We start from the raw sequence: 20615 nt of genomic DNA, 5'->3' as shown, positions 1-20615 counted from the left end.
AGGAATGAGTTCAAGAACTTATTCCTTTGTCGGGGTTTCTGATCAAAAAGGTCAATTCCAACAGATCAATAAAAAGAAATGCACTCACTAATTACTTAGGGCTTTGGCTAAAAATTAACCAATTTAATTGGCTGATTTTTTCTTTTAATTGGCTTCACTACACTTTTTCTTTTCTTAATTTTGCTGGTAATTTTTAGCTTCTTTTACAGACACACACAATGGGAGGGGGAGGTGGGTGATTGTGGGGGCAGCACGCGACTCATTCGGTTGTGTGTATGTGTGCGTAATTCCTTTTTGTCAACACCGAATTGTTAGTGTCCTTTCTTTTTCAGAGCGCCGCCTTTTGTCACGCGCTTTTTGTTGCGTTTGAGTGCGCGTACATTTTCCAACTGGATGCTGCCGCAGCGAAACGGCATGCAGCAACCCTGCGAGATGAGAAGTGGCAACACCAAAGGAAAGTCCGGCGCATGACCACCCGCTCTCTCCCTCTCTTGGGTTCTCTTTACCGTTCTCTCATCGCCAGTGAGCTTCGCTCACCTGCAGAAATGAAAATGAAATTTCTTTGGAGAGCCATTGTGTTTGGTGTCTTCCCTCTCTCCCTTCTCCATCTCCTCCCTCTGACTGGATTTTTGTTTTGATACAACCAAAAACAAATATAAGCTTACAAGCTATGGTCGTGTTGTTACCCATTATAATAACTGTATTCTGTTTAGCTTTAATGCTGTTAATAAAACAACTTTACATAACAAAAAAAATTTGAACATTTGAAAGTGATATTCAAATAATATTTTAATAGTTAAATTGTAATATAAAATTGCCTTTAAAATGTTATTGACAAAACATATTATTTTCCATTTAAAAAAAGGTAATAGTCTTAGCTGTATTGTTGTTTATATTACTAAATAGGTTCCAATCAGCTTAGGGACCAGAGATATTAAAAAAATATGAATTAACTTTTGAAAAATAGCTGAACGACTTTAATATACCCTTGAACTCTACGACTACTGGGTATAAAAAGAAAAGCGCATAGTTAAGTGTTGCCAGGCGAGCGTGTAGCGGAGCAACCCTTAAAAGACCTCACAACCCTCCCAACACCCTATATTTTCGCCCACTTGCAATCATTTGTTGTTGTTCTTCTCCATGTTGTGTTGTTTATCATGTGTTGGCCAAATAGTTCAATTTGGCAGGGCTCATCATTAGAGTTTTCGTTTAAGGGATGAGTTCTCCTGTGCTTAAACATTTGATTTACCCTGGTTTTCGTGAAGGCAAAATGTGTATTAAACTGTATTATAATTATTTCGTTGACTCGTGAGAGAATTTGTCATAAAAATGGTGCTATATAATAAAGTATTTTCTGTTGAGGGATGTAATTTTTATGATTAAAATTTCGTTTTTTTTCCGACTATTCCATTTGGGATTTATGGTGTCCTGATGCTGCGTTTTGTAGCCTATTTTTAGGTTGACATGGCAACTGGGCGAAACAATCAACAAATGGAGCACAAAGCTCAACCGTAAATGGTAATTCGCTTTAGAAAGTTTGCCGGCAAATGAAATCTCATTTTTCCCTTTTGCCTCTTTGTTCCGGCAATGCGCCGAAAGTTTTTCGGGGATACATATAGAAGAAGAAACACACCACCGGTTCGCGGTGACTTGGAAAAAATGGGGATGCTCCTCCGGCCTTTATTCTCCCCTTTCCGTACAATTTTCCCAATTTCCCAAGCCACTGGCTTTGCCAACCGGCTCAACTCAATAAATTCGCTGTCACGTTAGTGTAAAGTTTTCCCTTCGCGGGCTTGTTGGTTGAATCGAGCTGAATCGTGTTCATTAGGCGGTGCCACACCTCATCGAATGGCACCTTTTCGGTTGTCGCATATCTGACTTAAAGCGTTGAATATTCACCGGAAAGTTCTAAATTTCATGTTCAGTTCGTGGAAACTGTTTTATCCTGCCTATCATTTTTTTAGCTTTTTATACCCTTGCAGAGAGTATTATAATTTTGGTCAAAAGTGTGCAACGAAGTGAAGGAGACATCTCCCACCCTATAAAGTATATATATTCTTGATCAGGATCGCGTCCTGAGTTGTTATAAGCATGTCCCTCTGTCTGTCCGTCCGTCTGTTTCTACGCGAACTAGTCTCTCAGTTTAAAAGATATCGAATTGAAACTTTGCACACACCCTTCGTTCCTTTGCACGCAGACTATAAGTCGGAACGGCCGGGATCGGCCGACTATATCCTATAGCCGCCATATAAATGATTGATCGAAAATACCATAACTTTGGTGTTTGTAAAGTTAGGAAGTTGGGATTTTCTATGGGTTCTAATTTTGGAAAATATAATTTACAGAATATTCTGCAAGGGTATATCAACTTCGGCTCCGCCCGAAGTTAGCTTTCCTTTCTTGTTAAATTACAATTCAAATGAAAAAAGATTTTATATACAGGTTTAGATCTTTAACGGCCATTTAACTTAAGTAATTTAAATAACTTCTTATGACATTTTTATTTTACTGTTTTTAATGATAATTATTAATTTATTAACATTTTTCATTAAAGTAGTGGTATTTTCTTTTAATGTAGAAGTTTTGAATTTATTTTTAATAAAGTAGAATTTTAATTCAATTGATTTTTGTACATGAGGTTGAAATTCATTTTCTTTTTCTTTCTTCTATTTTTAATAAAGCATAATTTTTCATTAAAATAATTTTTTTACACGACCCTAGTGCCGGTTTAAAACTAAAAAAAATAAACAGTATAAAAAATTATTTAAGAAATTCACAGTTTAATACCGATATACCCTCACAATGCCAAATAAAAAATGCAAACGATGCAGAATCGCGAACTGTGAGACAAAAGTCGCTGCACACGCTGGCCGAATGTTCGGTTCAATTCTTAGTTTTCCCTTTTCAACTCTGACCCTCAAACAGCACCCTCACACAACCCGTACTAACTGAGTTACTCAACACCATTTCCCTTCACTTTATCGGTCCCCCGCTTTTGTATCCGACCATTGAGTATTTGCTGTCGCATGCAAATTTACTAGCCGCACTTGTGACTTGTCATGTGCTACACAATCACCACCCTCAATCGCCCACATCCCCCTCCGCCCATCCACACACTGCCACATATTGATCCCATTGAACATCTAGAGGGAATCCCCCATCCGCCCATCATCCCCTTCCACCCTAACTGGTTGAACATGCTGAAGATGGCTACAAGTGTTAGCCAGACTTTGGAAAGGGGATTGGGGATTGGGGATAGGGGTTGATGGGTCATTGCAGTGCCGATCGAAATGCGGTGGTTAAATAATCGCTGTTTATGAAACAATCAATAAATTTAAGCTGTTACTGCAGAGCAAACACTTTGACCAAAAATCCACGAAGGGTGGATCTTGTAATCAGAGCTTGTAATTGTAGATTAAGGGCTTTACAGCTGTGGCCTTTCGAAATCTTGAAAAAAATCGAAATGTTAGTAATCAAACCTTTTGGTCAACACAAAAAGAAAATTGCTTAATATAAATATGTTATTTCATAATATTCTGGAAATTAAATTGTAAGTTTTAATAACTTGCTGAATAATTTCAAGTTTAAAGATAAATATTAATTAATCCCAAAAAATGTTATATAAAATAAAACCTTTTCATATTTCCACATTCAGTAAAATTAAAAAACAAATATAATAAATAAACAAATTTTTTCTGTTTAACCACAATTAAAATAAGAAATAAACAATCAAAAGACTTAATGGACTTCACAAGTTACAGTTATAAAATATGAAGCTAACCAACTTGAATTAAGACTGAATGGATTGACCTTGGATTTCATCATGTCCCACTCATTGCCTTGACTATTATGTAAGACGTATGTTTTACTCCAATGAACTACGTTGTTTTTAAATGATTGTGTAGGTCTTCCTGCTTAGTTGATTAGCAGTGTTTATTCTCTCAAGTATTTTGGGTCTCTACAGCAAAAATCTCTAACGGACTTATTAGTTTGCTAGTTGCGATGGCGAGAATCAGACCCTTTTTTTGGATTAGCTGCGTGCTGCTCCTTGGCGTGGATCTTAAAATTGCCTGGGCCGATCCTAATGTCGCACTCTTCAACCAAGTGCTTAGTTACATGGATCAAAGTCTCGAGCCCTGCCAAAACTTTCAAAACTATTCAACCAAGTACGCCAAATGGATAAAGCCACCAACGCGTGCAAAGTTTCATACCATGTTCGACGAATTAAAGGATCAGGACTTTGAGGAGGGTAGCCTGGAGGGAAAATTGCAGCGATTTTATAACATCTGTCTGGCAAGGACGCCAAGCCCCTATTACATGGAACCAGTGCAACGATTGACTCTCCAGGAACTGGAGATCCAGCATGGGATATCCCTGAGCAAATATCTCGAGTTCTATTTCGATCAAACCGTTCCACCCAATGCCACTGTACATGTTATGAGCCAGGAGAGCTTTCAAGAGTTCAAGGAATTGTTTAAAAACTTTGACCCAGGTGACACGCGAAATATTATCGAGTTATATGATTCTTTTGAATTCTCGATACGTTTTCCCGACATCGAAAGGGTTCGTAGTTGTGCCTATTATATGACTGCTTACCTGCAGTTAGCTTCCAACCTACTCTATGAGGAGCGTATTTTGGGTCCCTCAAAAGTAAGTCAATACCAGTCCCAAGTTCAACCAATTTTCGAAGCGATCCGCCATCAAATAATCACCCGACTCGAAAGAAACTCACTTAACTGGACGACGAGTGAGATTAAGGACCTTCAAGAAAATTTAAATAATTTGACCCTTGGAATTGGAGGCCTACCAAACGAAGTCAACCACCGTCAGTTTGTAACATACCTCTATAAGGACTTAAACTTTACCGTCGAAGACGACTACGATTCTGCAGTTCAAAAGGCTCGGCAGGTCCTGGGTCTTAAAGAAGAAGACAAACTGGTCGGCAGCTTAAATCAAATTAAACGCTCTGGAAACATCATCGTGGTGCCGTATGATCTATTGGAAAATTTAGCCTTTGACCTCGAAAGCCATGACTTATTTAAGATGACCCAGCTGGGGATTCAATTTGTCATAGGTATGGTAGATATTGACAAAGCAAAAAGTTGTATCCAAAAAAACATTGATTTTCTGAAAATGTTTGACGATTTTCAGTTTAATGTACCAAACATACGAGGTGTGTTCAAAAAGTAAGGTGACTTTTCAAATTTCGCGGGCAACATATTTTCGATTATCGATTTTTTTGTTTTGTTATATTGGTACACTCTTCCCTAACATCTGTACCAAGTTTCAATGGAACATCCTCTTTTGTTTGGTTGTGAGGCGTAAAGTTACAAGTTATTTTGCGAGCTCGGCGATTTTTGCTATCGAAAAATATGGATCAAAGGATTTGCATCAAATTTTGTGTAAAAAATAAAATTAAGTGCTCTGAAACACTTGAAATGTTGACAGTGGCATACGGTGAAACTGTTCTGAGTAAAAAAAATGTGTACAAGTGGTACAAACTCTTCCAAGATGGCCGGGAAGATGCCAATGACCAGCCTCAAATTCAGCAATTTCGGAACAAACTTCGCTGACACACGACTCATACCCAAAACGTTTGAAAAAATTTCATGGCACGAGCCAAGCGATATACCGACATCTTCAGCAACTTCTCTGATAGTGATTCGACGATTTTCCAAAACAATTTTCGTCACTGCTTGAACGTTTTCATCAGTTGTTGACGTGCTTGGGCGTCCAGAACGAGGCTGGTCATTGGCATCTTCCCGGCCATCTTGGAAGAGTTTGTACCACTTGTACACATTTTTTTACTCAGAACAGTTTCACCGTATGCCACTGTCAACATTTCAAGTGTTTCAGAGCACTTAATTTTATTTTTACACAAAATTTGATGCAAATCCTTTGATCCGTATTTTCGATAGCAAAAAATCGCCGAGCTCGCAAAATAACTTGTAACTTTACGCCTCTCACAACCAAACAAAAGAGGATGTTCCATTGAAACTTGGTACAGATGTTAGGAAGAGTGTACCAATATAACAAAACAAAAAAATCGATAATCGAAAATATGTTGCCCGCGAAATTTGAAAAGTCACCTTACTTTTTGAACACACCTCGTATACTGTTCAAAACACTTGAGTAGCGATACAACGATAACAGCTATTAATCAAATTTTTCTTATCACCCTGAATGTGGTGCATGAAGCTTACTTTGCACCGAACTCAGATTTTACACAAATCCAGCCCAGCTTCAGCACAAAAACCCTGAAGCAGCTCTCTTTCTTGAGGTTGGCCCAAAGCTATCACATCCAATTAACTGGGATGCCTATCAACGAAATGCTTAATCAATTGACAAAGCTGCCTTCATTCGTCCAGGCTTTTAACTGTCCTAATTTACGATAGGATGACAACAAGCTACATCACGAGTAATATTCAAAATTCTATACACTGTAACAGCATGATTAAATAAACTATTGTATCCTTAAATAAACAAAATTTGATACAATAAAGAATTTGGTTCACTTATTTTATTCTTGATATTTGTAAATATTTTCGATAGTCTTATAAACTGTGATATTATACCTGTTTAATTATACTTTTTATTTATTTTTTAGAATTACTGCAATCAATACAAACAGCTTGGTACTCCGGCTTAATACCGCAATTTGATTTTATATAATCCCGATTTGGAATTCGAAGTATATCGAGTACTTTTTGGTTGTTTGCTATATGCGTTGAATGTAATTAAATAATCCATGTTTATGAAACAATCAATAAATTTAAGCAGTTACTGTTATCGTTATCGTGAGTCCTATGACCTTGCTAAATATTTAAAAGTACAAAGATTTTAATAATTTAAAAAAATTTTAGTTAATACCGTCTTAAATAAACAAACGTTTTCTACTGCAATTCCAAATGATAATTTGAGGAGATGAGAGGCTTTAGACTTTACAGATTACAGTTCTAAAATATGCTGCCAAGTCAAAAAAATGGACTGAAACATTTGAACTTGAATTTGATTACTCCGATTCATCTTATCATCTCACACTGATTGCCTTGACTTTTAAATAATGACGTCTGTTTTACTCTAGAGAACTTTGTTGTTTCAAAATGATTGTGTTGGTCTTAGTTGATAAGCAGTGGTTATTCTCTCAAGTATTTTGGGTCTCTGCAGCAAAAATCTCTAACGGACTTATTAGTTTGCTAGTTGCGATGGCGGTCATCAGACCCTTCTTTTGGATTAGCTGCGTGCTGCTACTTGGCATGGATCTTAAACTTGCCAGGGCCGATCCCAATATAGTAATCGTGAACCAAGTGCTTACTTATATGGATGAAAGTTTCGATCCCTGCCAAGATTTTGAAAACTATTCAACCAAAAAATTAAAATGGTTAAAGCCATATACGTTCGCCAAGTTTTTGACCCTGTTCGATGAATTAAAAGATCCGGACTTTGAGGAGGGTAGCCTGGAGGGTAAACTGCAGCGATTCTATAATATCTGTCTGGCAGGGACGACAATCGGTGATAATACAATCCCAGTGCAACGATTAACACTCCAGGAACTGGAGAGCCAGAATGGAATGCGCTCCCTGAGCAAGTTTGTCGAGTACATTTTCGACCAACCCGTTCCGCCCAGTGCCATAGTGCATGTTAAAAGCCAGGAGTTTTTGATGCAGTTTAAGGAACTGTTTAAAACATACGACCCCGATGAAAGGCTAAAAACTTTGTTTCGATTATCGCTAACTTTTCCCGACGCCGAAAGGGTTCATAGATGTGCCACATCTACGACCGCTTACCTGCAGTTGGCTTCCAACCTACTCTATGAGGAGCGTATTTTGGGTCCCGCAAAAGTAAGTCAATACCAGTCCCAAGTTGAACCAATTTTCAAAGCGATCCGCCATCAAATAAACACCCGACTCGAAAGAAACTCACTTAACTGGACGACGAGTGAGATTGAGGACCTTCAAGAAAATTTAAATGATTTGACCCTTAGAATTGGAGGCCTACCAAACGAAGTCAACCACCGTCAGTTTGTAACAAACCTCTATAAGGACTTAAACTTTACCGTCGAAGACGACTACGATTCTGCAGTTCTAAAGGCTCGCCAGATCCTGGATCTTAAAGACGATTTCGAACTTTTCGACGGTTTAAATAAAATTAAGCGCTCTGGAAATAACATCGTGGTGCCTTACAAACTATTGGACAATACAGCCTTTCACCTCGAAAGCCATGACTTATTTAAAATGACCCAACTGGGGATTCAATTAGTCATAGCTATGGTAGATATTGACAAAGAAAAAAGTTGTACCCAAAAAAATACAAATTTTCTGAAATTGTTTGATGATTTCAAGTTTAATGTACCAAACCCACACTGCTCAAAGCTTTCAAACAGCGATGTTATATTAGCTGTTCAACAAACTATCCTTATCGCCATGAATGTTGTCCATGAAACCTACTTTGCACCGGAGTCGAAGTTTTCACAGATCGGGGCGATTTTCACCTCTAAAACCCTGAGGCAACTCTCTTTCTTGAGGTTGGCACTAAAATATACCATTGAAGGAGCTGGGTTGCCTATGAACGGAATGCTTAATCAATTGGCAAAGCTGCCTTCATTCGCCCAGGCCTTTAACTGTCCCAATTTACGACAGGATGATAACCAGCTACCTCACGAGTAATATTCCAAATTCAATACTGTGTAACAGAATTTATTAAAAAAACTTATTGTATACTTAAATAAACACAATTGTATTCAATAAAGAATTTGGTTTACTTATTTTATATAATAATTTTACAAAAAGAGTTTCTCAATTAATGATAATCAATATAAACACCTTGCTAAACCGGTTTAATACCGCAATTTGATTTTATGTAATCCCGATTTGGTCAAGGATAAAAAGTACAGACTGGCGGTTGAATCGAATCCTTTTCATTAGGCGGTGCCTCGTCCCATCGAATAACTTTTTATAAAAATTTGTTTTAATACCATTACTGTTTTTAATAATAAATGTTAGATTAGTAAAATTGTTCATTCAAGAAAAGGTTTTTTTAGTGTAGAAGTATTGAATTTCTTTTTAATAAATTATATTTTTCTATTAAAATGAATTGTTTACAAGAGGTTGAAATTTGTTTTTATAACTAAGTTAATACAAGCCTAGTTAGATAGGCGTAGGGCTGGATGGGTCTTTGCAGTGCTGACGAAATCAATAAATAAATCGAGCTCGACGAAACTAGCTAGGCCTATCATAGTCGTTTAATATTATGTTATTTCTTCATATTCTAAAGCTAAAATGTTAAGTCTTTAGGAGTTGCTAAATAATTACCAGTTTAAAGATATCAATTAATCCCAAAAAATGTTATATTGGATTACTTGAAATATTGAAATATTTCAAAATAAAGTCTTTTCATATTTTACTAAGCCGTAAAATCTACAAAAAATGAATTAAATAAACAATTGTTTTCTGTTTAACAACAGTTAAAATGAGAAGTCGAAAATCAATAAGCTATACATATTACAGTTCTAAGTCTTTTAATTTTCGTATTCTCATTTTAATTGTAGTTTAACAGAAAACATTAGTCTTTTTATTTTATTTTATTTTATTTTTATTTGATGCCAACCAAATTGAATTAAGACTGAAATGGATTGACACGAAACACAAACAATAATCCGATGAAACCATTGAACTTGGATTTCATCATGTCCCACTCATTGCCTTGACTATTGTGTAAGACGTCTGTTTTACTCCAATGAACTGTTGTTTTTTTAAAGGTTATTTAGGTCTTCCTGCTAGTTGATAACCAGTGCTTAATCTGTGAAGTATTTTGGGGCCTCAGCAGCGAAAATCTCTAACAGACTTATTAGTTTGCTAGTTGCGATGGCGAGAATCAGACCCTTTTTTTGGATTAGCTGCGTGCTGCTACTTGGCATGGATCTTAAACTTGCCTGGGCCGATCCCAATGTCGCACTCTTCAACCAAGTGCTTAGTTACATGGATCAAAGTCTCGAGCCCTGCCAAAACTTTCAAAACTATTCAACCAAGTACGCCAAATGGATAAAGCCACCAACGCGTGCAAAGTTTAATACCATGTTGGACGAATTAAAGGATCAGGACTTTGAGGAGGGTAGCCTGGAGGGAAAATTGCAACGATTCTATAACATCTGTCTGGCAAGGACGCCAAGCCCCTATTACATGGAACCAGTGCAACGATTGACTCTCCAGGAACTGGAGATCCAGCATGGGATATCCCTGAGCAAATATATTGAGTTCGTTTTCGATCGAACTGTTCCGCCCAGTGCCATAGTGCATGTTATGAGCCACGAGTTCTTAGAACGGTTCAAGGAACAGTTGAAAAAAGTCAACACGGATGAAACGCTTTATTTTACCGAGTTACATAATTATTTTCGATACTCGCTACGTTTTCCCGACATCGAAAGGATTCGTAGTTGTGCCTATTATATGACCGCTTACCTGCAGTTAGCTTCCAACCTACTCTATGAGGAGCGTATTTTGGGTCCCGCAAAAGTAAGTCAATACCAGTCCCAAGTTGAACCAATTTTCAAAGCGATCCGCCATCAAATAATCACCCGACTCGAAAGAAACTCACTTAACTGGACGACAAGTGAGATTAAGGACCTTCAAGAAAATTTAAATGGTTTGACCCTTGGAATTGGAGGCCTACCAAACGAAGTCAACCACCGTCAGTTTGTAACAAACCTCTATAAGGACTTAAACTTTACCGTCGAAGACGACTACGATTCTGCAGTTCTAAAGGCTCGGCAGGTCCTGGGTCTTAAAGAAGAAGACGAACTGGTCGGCAGCTTAAATCAAATTAAACGCTCTGGAAACATCATCGTGGTGCCTTACAATCTATTGGAAAATTTAGCCTTTGACCTCGAAAGCCATGACTTATTTAAGATAACCCAGCTGGGGATTCAATTTGTCATAGGTATGGTAGATATTGACAAAGCAAAAAGTTGTATCCAAAAAAACATTGATTTTCTGAAAATGTTTGACGATTTTCAGTTTAATGTACCAAACCTACACTGTTCAAACCATTCGAATAGCGATAATTTATTAGGTATTCAACAAATGATCCTAATCGCCCTGAATATTGTCCATGAATCCTACTTTGCACCAAAATCAAAGTTTACACAGATCCAGCCCAGCTTCAGCACAAAAACCCTGAAGCAGCTCTCTTTCTTGAGGTTGGCCCAAAGCTATCACATCCAATTAACTGGGATGCCTATCAACGAAATGCTTAATCAATTGACAAAGCTGCCTTCATTCGTCCAGGCTTTTAACTGTCCTAATTTACGATAGGATGACAACAAGCTACATCACGAGTAATATTCAAAATTCTATACACTGTAACAGCATGATTAAATAAACTATTGTATCCTTAAATAAACAAAATTTGATACAATAAAGAATTTGGTTCACTTATTTTATTCTTGATATTTGTAAATATTTTCGATAGTTTTATAATCTGTGATAATTGTATTTTTTATTTGCTTTTTAGAATTATTGCAATCAATACAAAAAACTTGGTACATCGGTTTAATACCGCAATTTGATTTTATATAATCCCGATTTGGAATTCAAAGTATATCGAGTACTTTTTGTTTGTTGTCTATGTGGCTTAAATAATCACTTTTTATGAAACAATCAATAAATTTAAGCTGTTACTATTTTTTTGTTGTCGTTGCTAAATATTTAAAAGTAGAGAGATTTGAATTAGTTTCAAAAATGTTTAATAATACCTTCTAAAATAAACAAACGTTTTCTACTGCAAATACAAATGAGAACTTGATGAGATTACAGTTCTAAAACAAGAAAGGAAAGCTAACTTCGGGCGGAGCGGAAGTTGATATACCCTTGCAAAATATTCTGTAAATTATATTCTTCAAAATTAGAAAATTTCAACTTCTAACTTTACAAACACCAAAGTTATGGCATTTCTGATCAATCAATTATATGGCGGCTATAGGATATAGTCGGCCGATCCCGGCCGATCCCGACTTATATACTGCGTGCAAAGGAACGAAAGGTGTGTGCAAAGTTTAAATTCGATATTTTTAAAACTGAGAGACTAGTTTGCGTAGAAACCGACAGACGGACATGCTTATATCAACTCAGGAGGCGATCCTGATCAAGAATATATATACTTTATAGGGTCGGAGATGTCTCCTTCACTACTTTGCACACTTTTGACCAAAATTATAATACCCTCTGCAAGGGTATTATTTGCTGCCAAGAGAACAAAATGGAAATAAAATTTGTGAAACATTTAAATTTGAATTTCAATACTCCGATTCATCTTATCATCTCACACTAATTGCCTTGACTTTTAAATGATGACGTCTGTTTTACTCTAGAGAACTTTGTTGTTTCAAAATGATTGTGTTGGTCTTAGTTGATAAGCAGTGGTTATTCTCTCAAGTATTTTGGGTCTCTACAGCAAAAATCTCTAACGGACTTATTAGTTTGCTAGTTGCGATGGCGAGAATCAGACCCTTTTTTTGGATTAGCTGCGTGCTGCTACTTGGCATGGATCTTAAACTTGCCTGGGCCGATCCCAATGTCGCACTCTTCAACCAAGTGCTTAGTTACATGGATCAAAGTCTCGAGCCCTGCCAAAACTTTCAAAACTATTCAACCAAGTACGCCAAATGGATAAAGCCACCAACGCGTGCAAAGTTTAATACCATGTTGGACGAATTAAAGGATCAGAACTTTGAGGAGGGTAGCCTGGAGGGAAAAATGCAGCGATTCTATAACATCTGTCTGGCAAGGACGCCAAGCCCTTATTACATGGAACCAGTGCAACGATTGACTCTCCAGGAACTGGAGATCCAGCATGGGATATCCCTGAGCAAATATCTCGAGTTCTATTTCGATCAAACCGTTCCGCCCAGTGCCACTGTGGTTGTTGAGAGTCAGGAGAGCTTTCAAGAGTTCAAGGAACTGTTTAAAAACTTTGACCCGGGTGACACGCGAAATATTATCGAGTTAGATATTGCTTTTGAAATGTCGCTAAGTTTTCCCGACATCGAAAGGGTTCATAGTTGTGCCACATCTACGACCGCTTACCTCCAGTTAGCTTCCAACCTACTCTATGAGGAGCGTATTTTGGGTCCCGCAAAAGTAAGTCAATACCAGTCCCAAGTTGAACCAATTTTTAAAGCGATCCGCCATCAAATAATCACCCGACTCGAAAGAAACTCACTTAACTGGACGACGAGTGAGATTAAGGACCTTCAAGAAAATTTAAATGGTTTGACCCTTGGAATTGGAGGCCTACCAAACGAAGTCAACCACCGTCAGTTTGTAACAAACCTCTATAAGGACTTAAACTTTACCGTCGAAGACGACTACGATTCTGCAGTTCTAAAGGCTCGGCAGGTCCTGGGTCTTAAAGAAGAAGACGAACTGCTGTTCAGCTTTAGTCGTATTCAACGCTCTGGAAATATCATCGTGGTGCCTTACAATCTATTGGAAAATTTAGCCTTTGACCTCGAAAGCCATGACTTATTTAAGATGACCCAGCTGGGGATTCAATTAGTCATAGGTATGGTAGATATTGACAAAGCAACAAGTTGTATCCAAAAAAACATTGATTTTCTGAAAATGTTTAACGATTTTCAGTTTAATGTACCAAACATATACTGTTCAAAACACTTGAGTAGCGATACAACGATAACAGCTATTAATCAAATTTTTCTTATCACCCTGAATGTGGTGCACGAAGCTTACTTTGCACCGAACTCAAATTTTACACAAATCCAGCCCAGCTTCAGCACAAAAACCCTGAAGCAGCTCTCTTTCTTGAGGTTGGCCCAAAGCTATTACATCCTATTAACTGACATGCCTATCAACGAAATGCTTAATCAATTAACAAAGCTGCCTTCATTCGCCCAGGCTTTTAACTGTCCTAATTTACGATCGGATGACAACAAGCTACCTAACGATTAGTATTCAAAAATCAATACTCTGTAACAGCATTTATCAAAAAACCTATTGTATACTTAAATAAACAAAATGTTATACAATAACGAATTTGGTTCACTTATTTTATTCTTTATATTTTCACTAGACCACTTTATAGTTTATTTATTATATAATTATAATTTGAAATATGGAATTCGTTGGTCAGCGATAAGAAGTACAGACTGGCGGGCAGAGGTCATACTGCCTCTTTACACACTCAATTTGAGGCATTTGCCATGATTAAATTAATTGGCAGACCGTGTTCGAGGGCCACTTGCGGACTCATTGCTGGAGCAAATAATGCAAATCAAAAGAGTTGAGCTAAAGTGTCTGATGAAAGGGTCTGGGGGAAGGGATGTGGGGTTTTCTCTGCAATCGATTTGAATGGCATTGGGTTTAACTGAAGCGGATCAAACACGGTGGCGAACTAATTGTGCAGAAACCGAGTTAAGCTGAGCTCAGCTCTCTTGGAGCAAAATAAGTAGAAGAGCTCCTTAACGAATTTTAAATGCCCTTAGGTTGATTAAAATATAATTAAAGCTGCCACTTATTTGAGACATTTAATTAAAGGTATTCATTATTATTTTCAAGTGAACATTTAATTGAATATGAGAAAAATATTGGTGCCCGAATTCTTGTGTTAAACATGACCTTAATGTCCTAAAATTTAAAAATATAAAAACAGGCGGTTGCAAATCCTTGTACATGTACCCATATAACCCATTAAAACTTCGGAAGTTTACAATCATATTTGGTTATGTTCGTTGGAGATTTTTTCTTAGGAACAGAACAAATAGAACAACATAAAACAAAGTTTGGCATAATGTCGACCCTCCTGCTTTTCTGGTAGTCCAAGACTATATATAGAAGCCCTTCTGGGCAAGGGTATGCTATATAGCACAAATGAAACCAAATGCACGCGGCTTGGCAAGGCTTCAAGTGCCTCAACAAGTACGAGTGCTGTGTTCCAAGGGGCCCGCGGGCAATATTTTCCATTTCCATTTAATTACTCGCCCAGTGGGAGGTGGGAATTGTGGGTGGATGGCGAAATGCTGGGGGGATCCTTGTGTCCTTTGTAGTTGCATTTAATTGTGTTTCGCCTGCGCCATTTCGCTACAATAAATTGTTGCTCGCCCTGACGTTTTGACGGGTTGACTTGGCTCGCCCGCTTGTCAGTTTCCCATTTTCCATTTTCCATTTGCCAGTCGCACTCCTCATCCGCTCCATCTTCCTGCGGAGCCCTCTTCCTGCTCGCCGGCTTCCACTTTTCTGGTTGAGTTTGAAGTTGCCTGACCCAAAAACACATTTCATTCCTATGTATCCTTTACTTTCACTCATCCGCACATATAGGAAAGGGAGGCCGGAGGAGGTGGTTGCTCCGTGTCACACTTTGGCATGCAGCGCAAGGCTCTTGCCGCTTCAATTGTTTCTTGTGGACCCATTTTATCTCGCTGATGCAGTCCAGGATAGGCGGGATTTCTTTATTTGAGTCAAGCCCCGGCCCAAGTGCTTGTGTGCCGGCGTGTGTGTGCGAGCCCATTCAGCCTGCAATCAACACAACGCATCCTGCAATTATCAACATCAGTCGCCTTCGTCGAGGCTCCTCCATTAACCCTTTGACGGGTGTCGGCCTCGAAAGACATCCCCTTACAAAAAGATGTCAATTCGCATTGGGTTAAAGCTTTTAACGGAATTGTAAAACATTTGAGAGTTCTTAAATATTATGATTCCGTTATAAGCCCAATATCTTTTGAAATTAATTATTTAATATAATTTTTGAAATGTATTTTTTAAATTTCTACAGAGCACCTAGAAGTAAGTATTTTACATAGTTTTAAAAACTTACTTCCTGTTATTACTGAACCGCTTTAAAATTAACCCACTTTTTTTTAAGTATAAATAGTTATCAGAGCCAATTCTTATCATCCTAATCCTCCAAAGGTTAGCCAATATGGGGATATCTTTCCCAGATGCCGCCATAAAATACCGTCTTCTTCTGCTGACCACCAAATAAAGGTTAAACTGGATTCCGTTAAAGTAAACAGCGCTGCGGCTGCCGTGGAGTCAAGTGGTTACTTCACTTTATGCATCCTTAATTGCTCGACTGGCAGCTGGGACACGAGCACACGTCCACGTCCTGTTCCCGTGACACTGATTTGCTCGGCCCAAGGAGAGAGTCGTTGGGGAGGCTGAGGAAAGGGTGGGGAGACACATCCGAAGGCGAAGGCAACTGGCCCACTTTGGCCCACAGCATGCCCAAGTGGAGTGATATGTCGCCTTGATAAAGTCAACACGATTTGCATATGCTTGCATTTCACTTGTCTCACCATATTAATGACAAGCTTAAATATGATTATTATATGAAATATTCATCATTAGGACATTTTAAAACATAAAAACATAGAGCACTTTTATGAGTTTCTTATCTTATAGGTAATATCTTATTTTATCTTAGAAAAATCGTTTGAAAGGCTCACTAACTATTAAATAAATGACCACCTTTTTCTCTATTAAAACACATTAAAACCTTTATATTCAAATGCGTAAACTTAAATACCGTCTTCGTCCTTACTAAGAAATAGAAAGGCATGAGAGTCATGTTAATCCGTCCAAATATTTATCCTTAACCTTTATAACAGAAATAATATTAATATTCTTTTAATATATGACACCACCCCCACCCTCCCCCTTGTGGCCCTTAAAAAACACAATTGATATTTCAGACAAACCCTTAACTGAAGTCCCATTACCACAATCAATGGCCCCAGGGGATTATTTTTGCGACATCGCAAAACGCCGGGCAAGCGTAAAATTTCAGAAAATCGGCGACAGTTTAAAGAGTGCACTCGGGAACATTTGTGCCACCGGCCACCGCCACCGACACCGACCCCCCGCCAGCCCGTCTATCATTCGGTGGCCTTCTTGCCAGTTGGAGCAGCCCGCCGGATCCGGTGGACATCTGTCAAGGCGGAAAATTCAGCCAACTTGGCTGCCGGCGCAAAGGAAATGCAAAAACATTTCGAAAGTGGAAACGGGGGCTGCCTGAGGAATAAGGGTTGGATGCTGACATTCATTTACTTTGCCTCTGGCCAACGACGCGTATGAGTAACGGCTGCAAGACGAAGCATTTTTAATGCTTTTGTTTTGCATTCGGTGTAATTAAGAAAACAACTTGATGCATAAATCCCAGAGGGGCGACCCAAAATTGGCAGGCAAGAGGAGTTTAAATTGCGTTGAGCGTCGGATTATGCACAAGTGCAATTATGCACTTGTTTATATCACCCCTTTGATCATTTACGGTGCCCCAGGCAATTGCAATTTCAGATGTTCAGGTGTTTATTTTAGCGAGACTCACCGAAAGTGACGCCATTCGTCTGCTTCTCCTTGTCCTTGTCCTTATCCTTCTCGCACTTTTCGCCGCCCAAGGGCTCCAGCTCTATGCCATCGGTGGTGGCCACTTTGTAATCGCGCTTCGACATATTGCCACAACAGAAGCCACAACATAACATTCGGCCAATTTTGTAGGCTTGTGGTTTAAGTGGCGCCGTCTTGGATTCTTTGCCACGTGGCACGTTCCGGTTTTCTGGGTATTTCTGGGTGATCCTGGGGTGTTTGGCTGATCCTGTCTTTATGGTGCAGGATTGGGAGGATGGGTCCGGGGTTGAGCCACCGCTTTCTCGGGTCCTTCCCTAGCGATATGTTTGTCCAAAAGTGGTCGTTACAAAAAGGTTCTTCGAGTGTAAACGGGTATGTAGAAGACTAGAAAGGTCGGTGAGTAGAGTTGATTGTTGTGTTCGATTTCGTTTTTCGGTCAAAAATTGGTCCAGTTCCTGGTGTTAATTTCCTTCTGTAAGTAAGAGTAGAGATTTAAATTTTTTATAAGTTTAGAATTCAACAGATACATAGACATAATCTTACAAAAAGAGTAACTCCAGATAAAATCAGAATAATAATTGTGCTAAACATAAGTGTTATGTACTTTAATAAATGTATCAAGTCAAATTGTTTTGCAACGAAATCAGATATTATTAAGACTTTTAGAAAGCTTTTATAATGATGTCAAGAAATATTACTTCTAAAAGCAGTAGTTTAATGAAACCTATCTATGTCAAGCAAACAATGGCTGTTTGACAATACTTTTAAGAATCTGTACCCATCTGGGCCAGGGGATCTTGTTCCACACTCCACTTGGCTGCACAAAAATTAATAAGAAATAGGTACAAACATATATATTTGAAATGCTGCCAGCATTCAGCATTCTTCGACTTATTGTTAGACTGCAACTTCCGGTACTGGCTAGAAAAAAACCATAAACTGGAGCAGTTGGAGGAGAGGGTGGTGGCCTGCAACTGATGTCGCCACTTGTGGGCGGGTGTCGCTACCAGGACATTGTTGGGCCAGGCAAACAAAACGAAACTTTAATAAAAGCCCTCGCACTCCACTCCGTCTCCATAGCCACTGCACTCCAGTGTCCTTTGTGGCCCTGCAAAAAGGAGTAATAGAAGAAAAAGCCGAGCTGCAACAATGACAATGTCGTGGGCTAAAAAGCATTCGATAGCCTTAGGGCCACGAATGCAAATGCACATCAAATGTGAGCTGTCCCAGAGGTGGGTGAGGTGGGGTGGGAGCTCAGGGTGACTGGTGCTTAGTCGACAGTAATTGCAAGAGGCATCCACCGGGCACAAAGCAGCCGAAGGAGTCGAAGGAGACGCCTGGTCAGGGACATCCCATCGGTCTCCCAGCGAGAAAGTATCGAAGAGGTGCGCCACAGCAGTTCAATGCACGAGCACACTCAGAAAAATGGGCCGAAAGCCCCAATGTTCTTGAAATCTATATTAAAACCTTTATATATAAATAATTTGATCATTTAAGTGCTGTGTAATACAATTTCGTTACGCAACTATGTACATACAACTTCTTAGCCATGTAACTTTTTTAAAGATCATCTGGTATTAAAACAAACCACAATTAAAAATGTTAAGCCAGCGGTGGAGAAAAACTAAGCTTGTGAAGCAAAAGTAAATTACACGGAGAAAAATATAAGTAAATGTTTTAAAATAACAATATTTTAATTCAACAAATACTTCAGTTAGGCTTAAGATATACATAAAGTATACTTTAAAAAACTTTAACTAAGAGTTTTTATAGAATTATATTTTTTTTTTTGGAGTGTAGCTTCTGTATGAGAGGTCTGAGGATTAGGACCCAGCACTAGACCCAGTTAAATCGAGCAGGGAAAACGCGGATGCGAATGCGAATGCGGATGCGGATCCGGAGACCGAGTGATGGCCACTCCATTTGATGGGGCGGCACTTGAAACAAAAGTCGAGGCGGGGCAGGGCAATTGTGTTTGCTGTTGGTAAAACACACAGCGTAATAAAGAACTATAGGAAGGGCGAACTGCGAACTGGTAAATGGGAACTGGACGGACCATAAACCTTTCAGCCATTTGAAGCACTTGCAACCAGCACTGCCCACAAACGCTCCTACCATTAGCAAATCCTCCATTCCGAGGGATGGGCCAACTCAAAAATAAACATGGCGCAACAAAGTAAAGCACAAAGGACGAAAAACAAAGGCAAAGCCAAAATGAATAGAGCAAACAAAGAAATACATATGTAAGCCGAAGGAAAGTAAAGCAGCGATTTTCCGATACCCTAAATTATGCGAAAGAAAATTGTCTAGTAGAATTATGCAGGGTAAAACATAAAACGAGGAAAGTTATGATGGTTGCTTTTGCTATTATTTTACTATGTTTTCAATTGAACTTCCACAAGTTGTGCACAAAAGTTTTATTACATGGCTCATTTAATTTTTCTTCCCTTAAATATAAAAAATAGAATGCTTGGCCAATCATAATAAAAGGGCAGCAAATAATTTGATTTTAACTAAATGTTATTCCAATTGCCAAAGTATAAGTATAAGCTAATGGAAAGGTCAACTAAGTGTACTTTACTTATTATATTAAGTCATTAAGGCGATACAGACACTGTATACTAAAACTTTCAGGGGGTTTTTAAATTAATATTATGACATTTTACACAGCATTAATTATCCCATTACGGATAGTGTGTGAAAAGGGAAGCCTAAATAATTAATGTCTTCATAGCAAAACTTATCAGTTTCTATAAGTTGTCATCAAATGTATCTAATAAAAATATTAAACTATTTATTCTGCCCCTTACTAAATCGATGTTGGGGTAGATTTGATTTGTAATGATTATCATAAAAGTTTAATGGAAATGAACAGGGTATGGCATTCATATTTTTTGCTTCTTGGTGTATGAACGCTTTTTAATATATTTCTTATAACGTGAGGAAATGGGTTTTTGGAGGATCACTTTTAAAATGTAACTTATAAAATTTGAATAAACAAATATCTGGTAAGCAGATTGGAAAACTATATATTATCTAAAAAGAGAAATTCCATAAAGTGCTTTGATCTACACATATTACTAAATCAAATATTTTAAAAGGAGATGTTTACAGTTTACGTATGTTGAAGTCTCATACACATTCTAAGCTATCCAAAATTAAAGAGTATCCCGGAAAGGGGAAAGTTTGCTTGTTGGCCTGGCCATAAAGTGGTCGGAATTAATGGCAAAATGGCGTCAGTTTGTTTTGTGATTTCGTTTTTGC

At 38.2% G+C, this 20615-nt stretch overlaps 1 protein-coding gene across 3 annotated transcripts in view; it reads right to left on the bottom strand.

Annotated features, from left to right (window-relative positions):
* LOC108053036 (endoplasmic reticulum aminopeptidase 2) overlaps positions 1-20615 on the bottom strand; it is a 35422-nt gene that overhangs the window by 13593 nt on the left and 1214 nt on the right. For 2 of the 3 annotated variants that reach the window (XM_044458821.1, XM_044458822.1), the window contains exon 2: positions 17332-17823. In XM_044458821.1, the coding sequence (XP_044314756.1) occupies positions 17332-17485 (154 nt within the window). In that variant the 5' untranslated portion in view covers positions 17486-17823. Of the gene's footprint in view, positions 1-88; positions 380-17331; positions 17824-20615 lie in introns of those variants that run through there. The other variant, XM_044458823.1, reaches the window with a different exon arrangement.

This window comes from Drosophila rhopaloa, unplaced genomic scaffold, assembly GCF_018152115.1.
Source record: "Drosophila rhopaloa isolate 14029-0021.01 unplaced genomic scaffold, ASM1815211v1 contig_178, whole genome shotgun sequence".
Classification (NCBI taxonomy): domain Eukaryota; kingdom Metazoa; phylum Arthropoda; class Insecta; order Diptera; family Drosophilidae; genus Drosophila; species Drosophila rhopaloa.
This window is presented reverse-complemented; position numbering and strand designations above follow the sequence as displayed.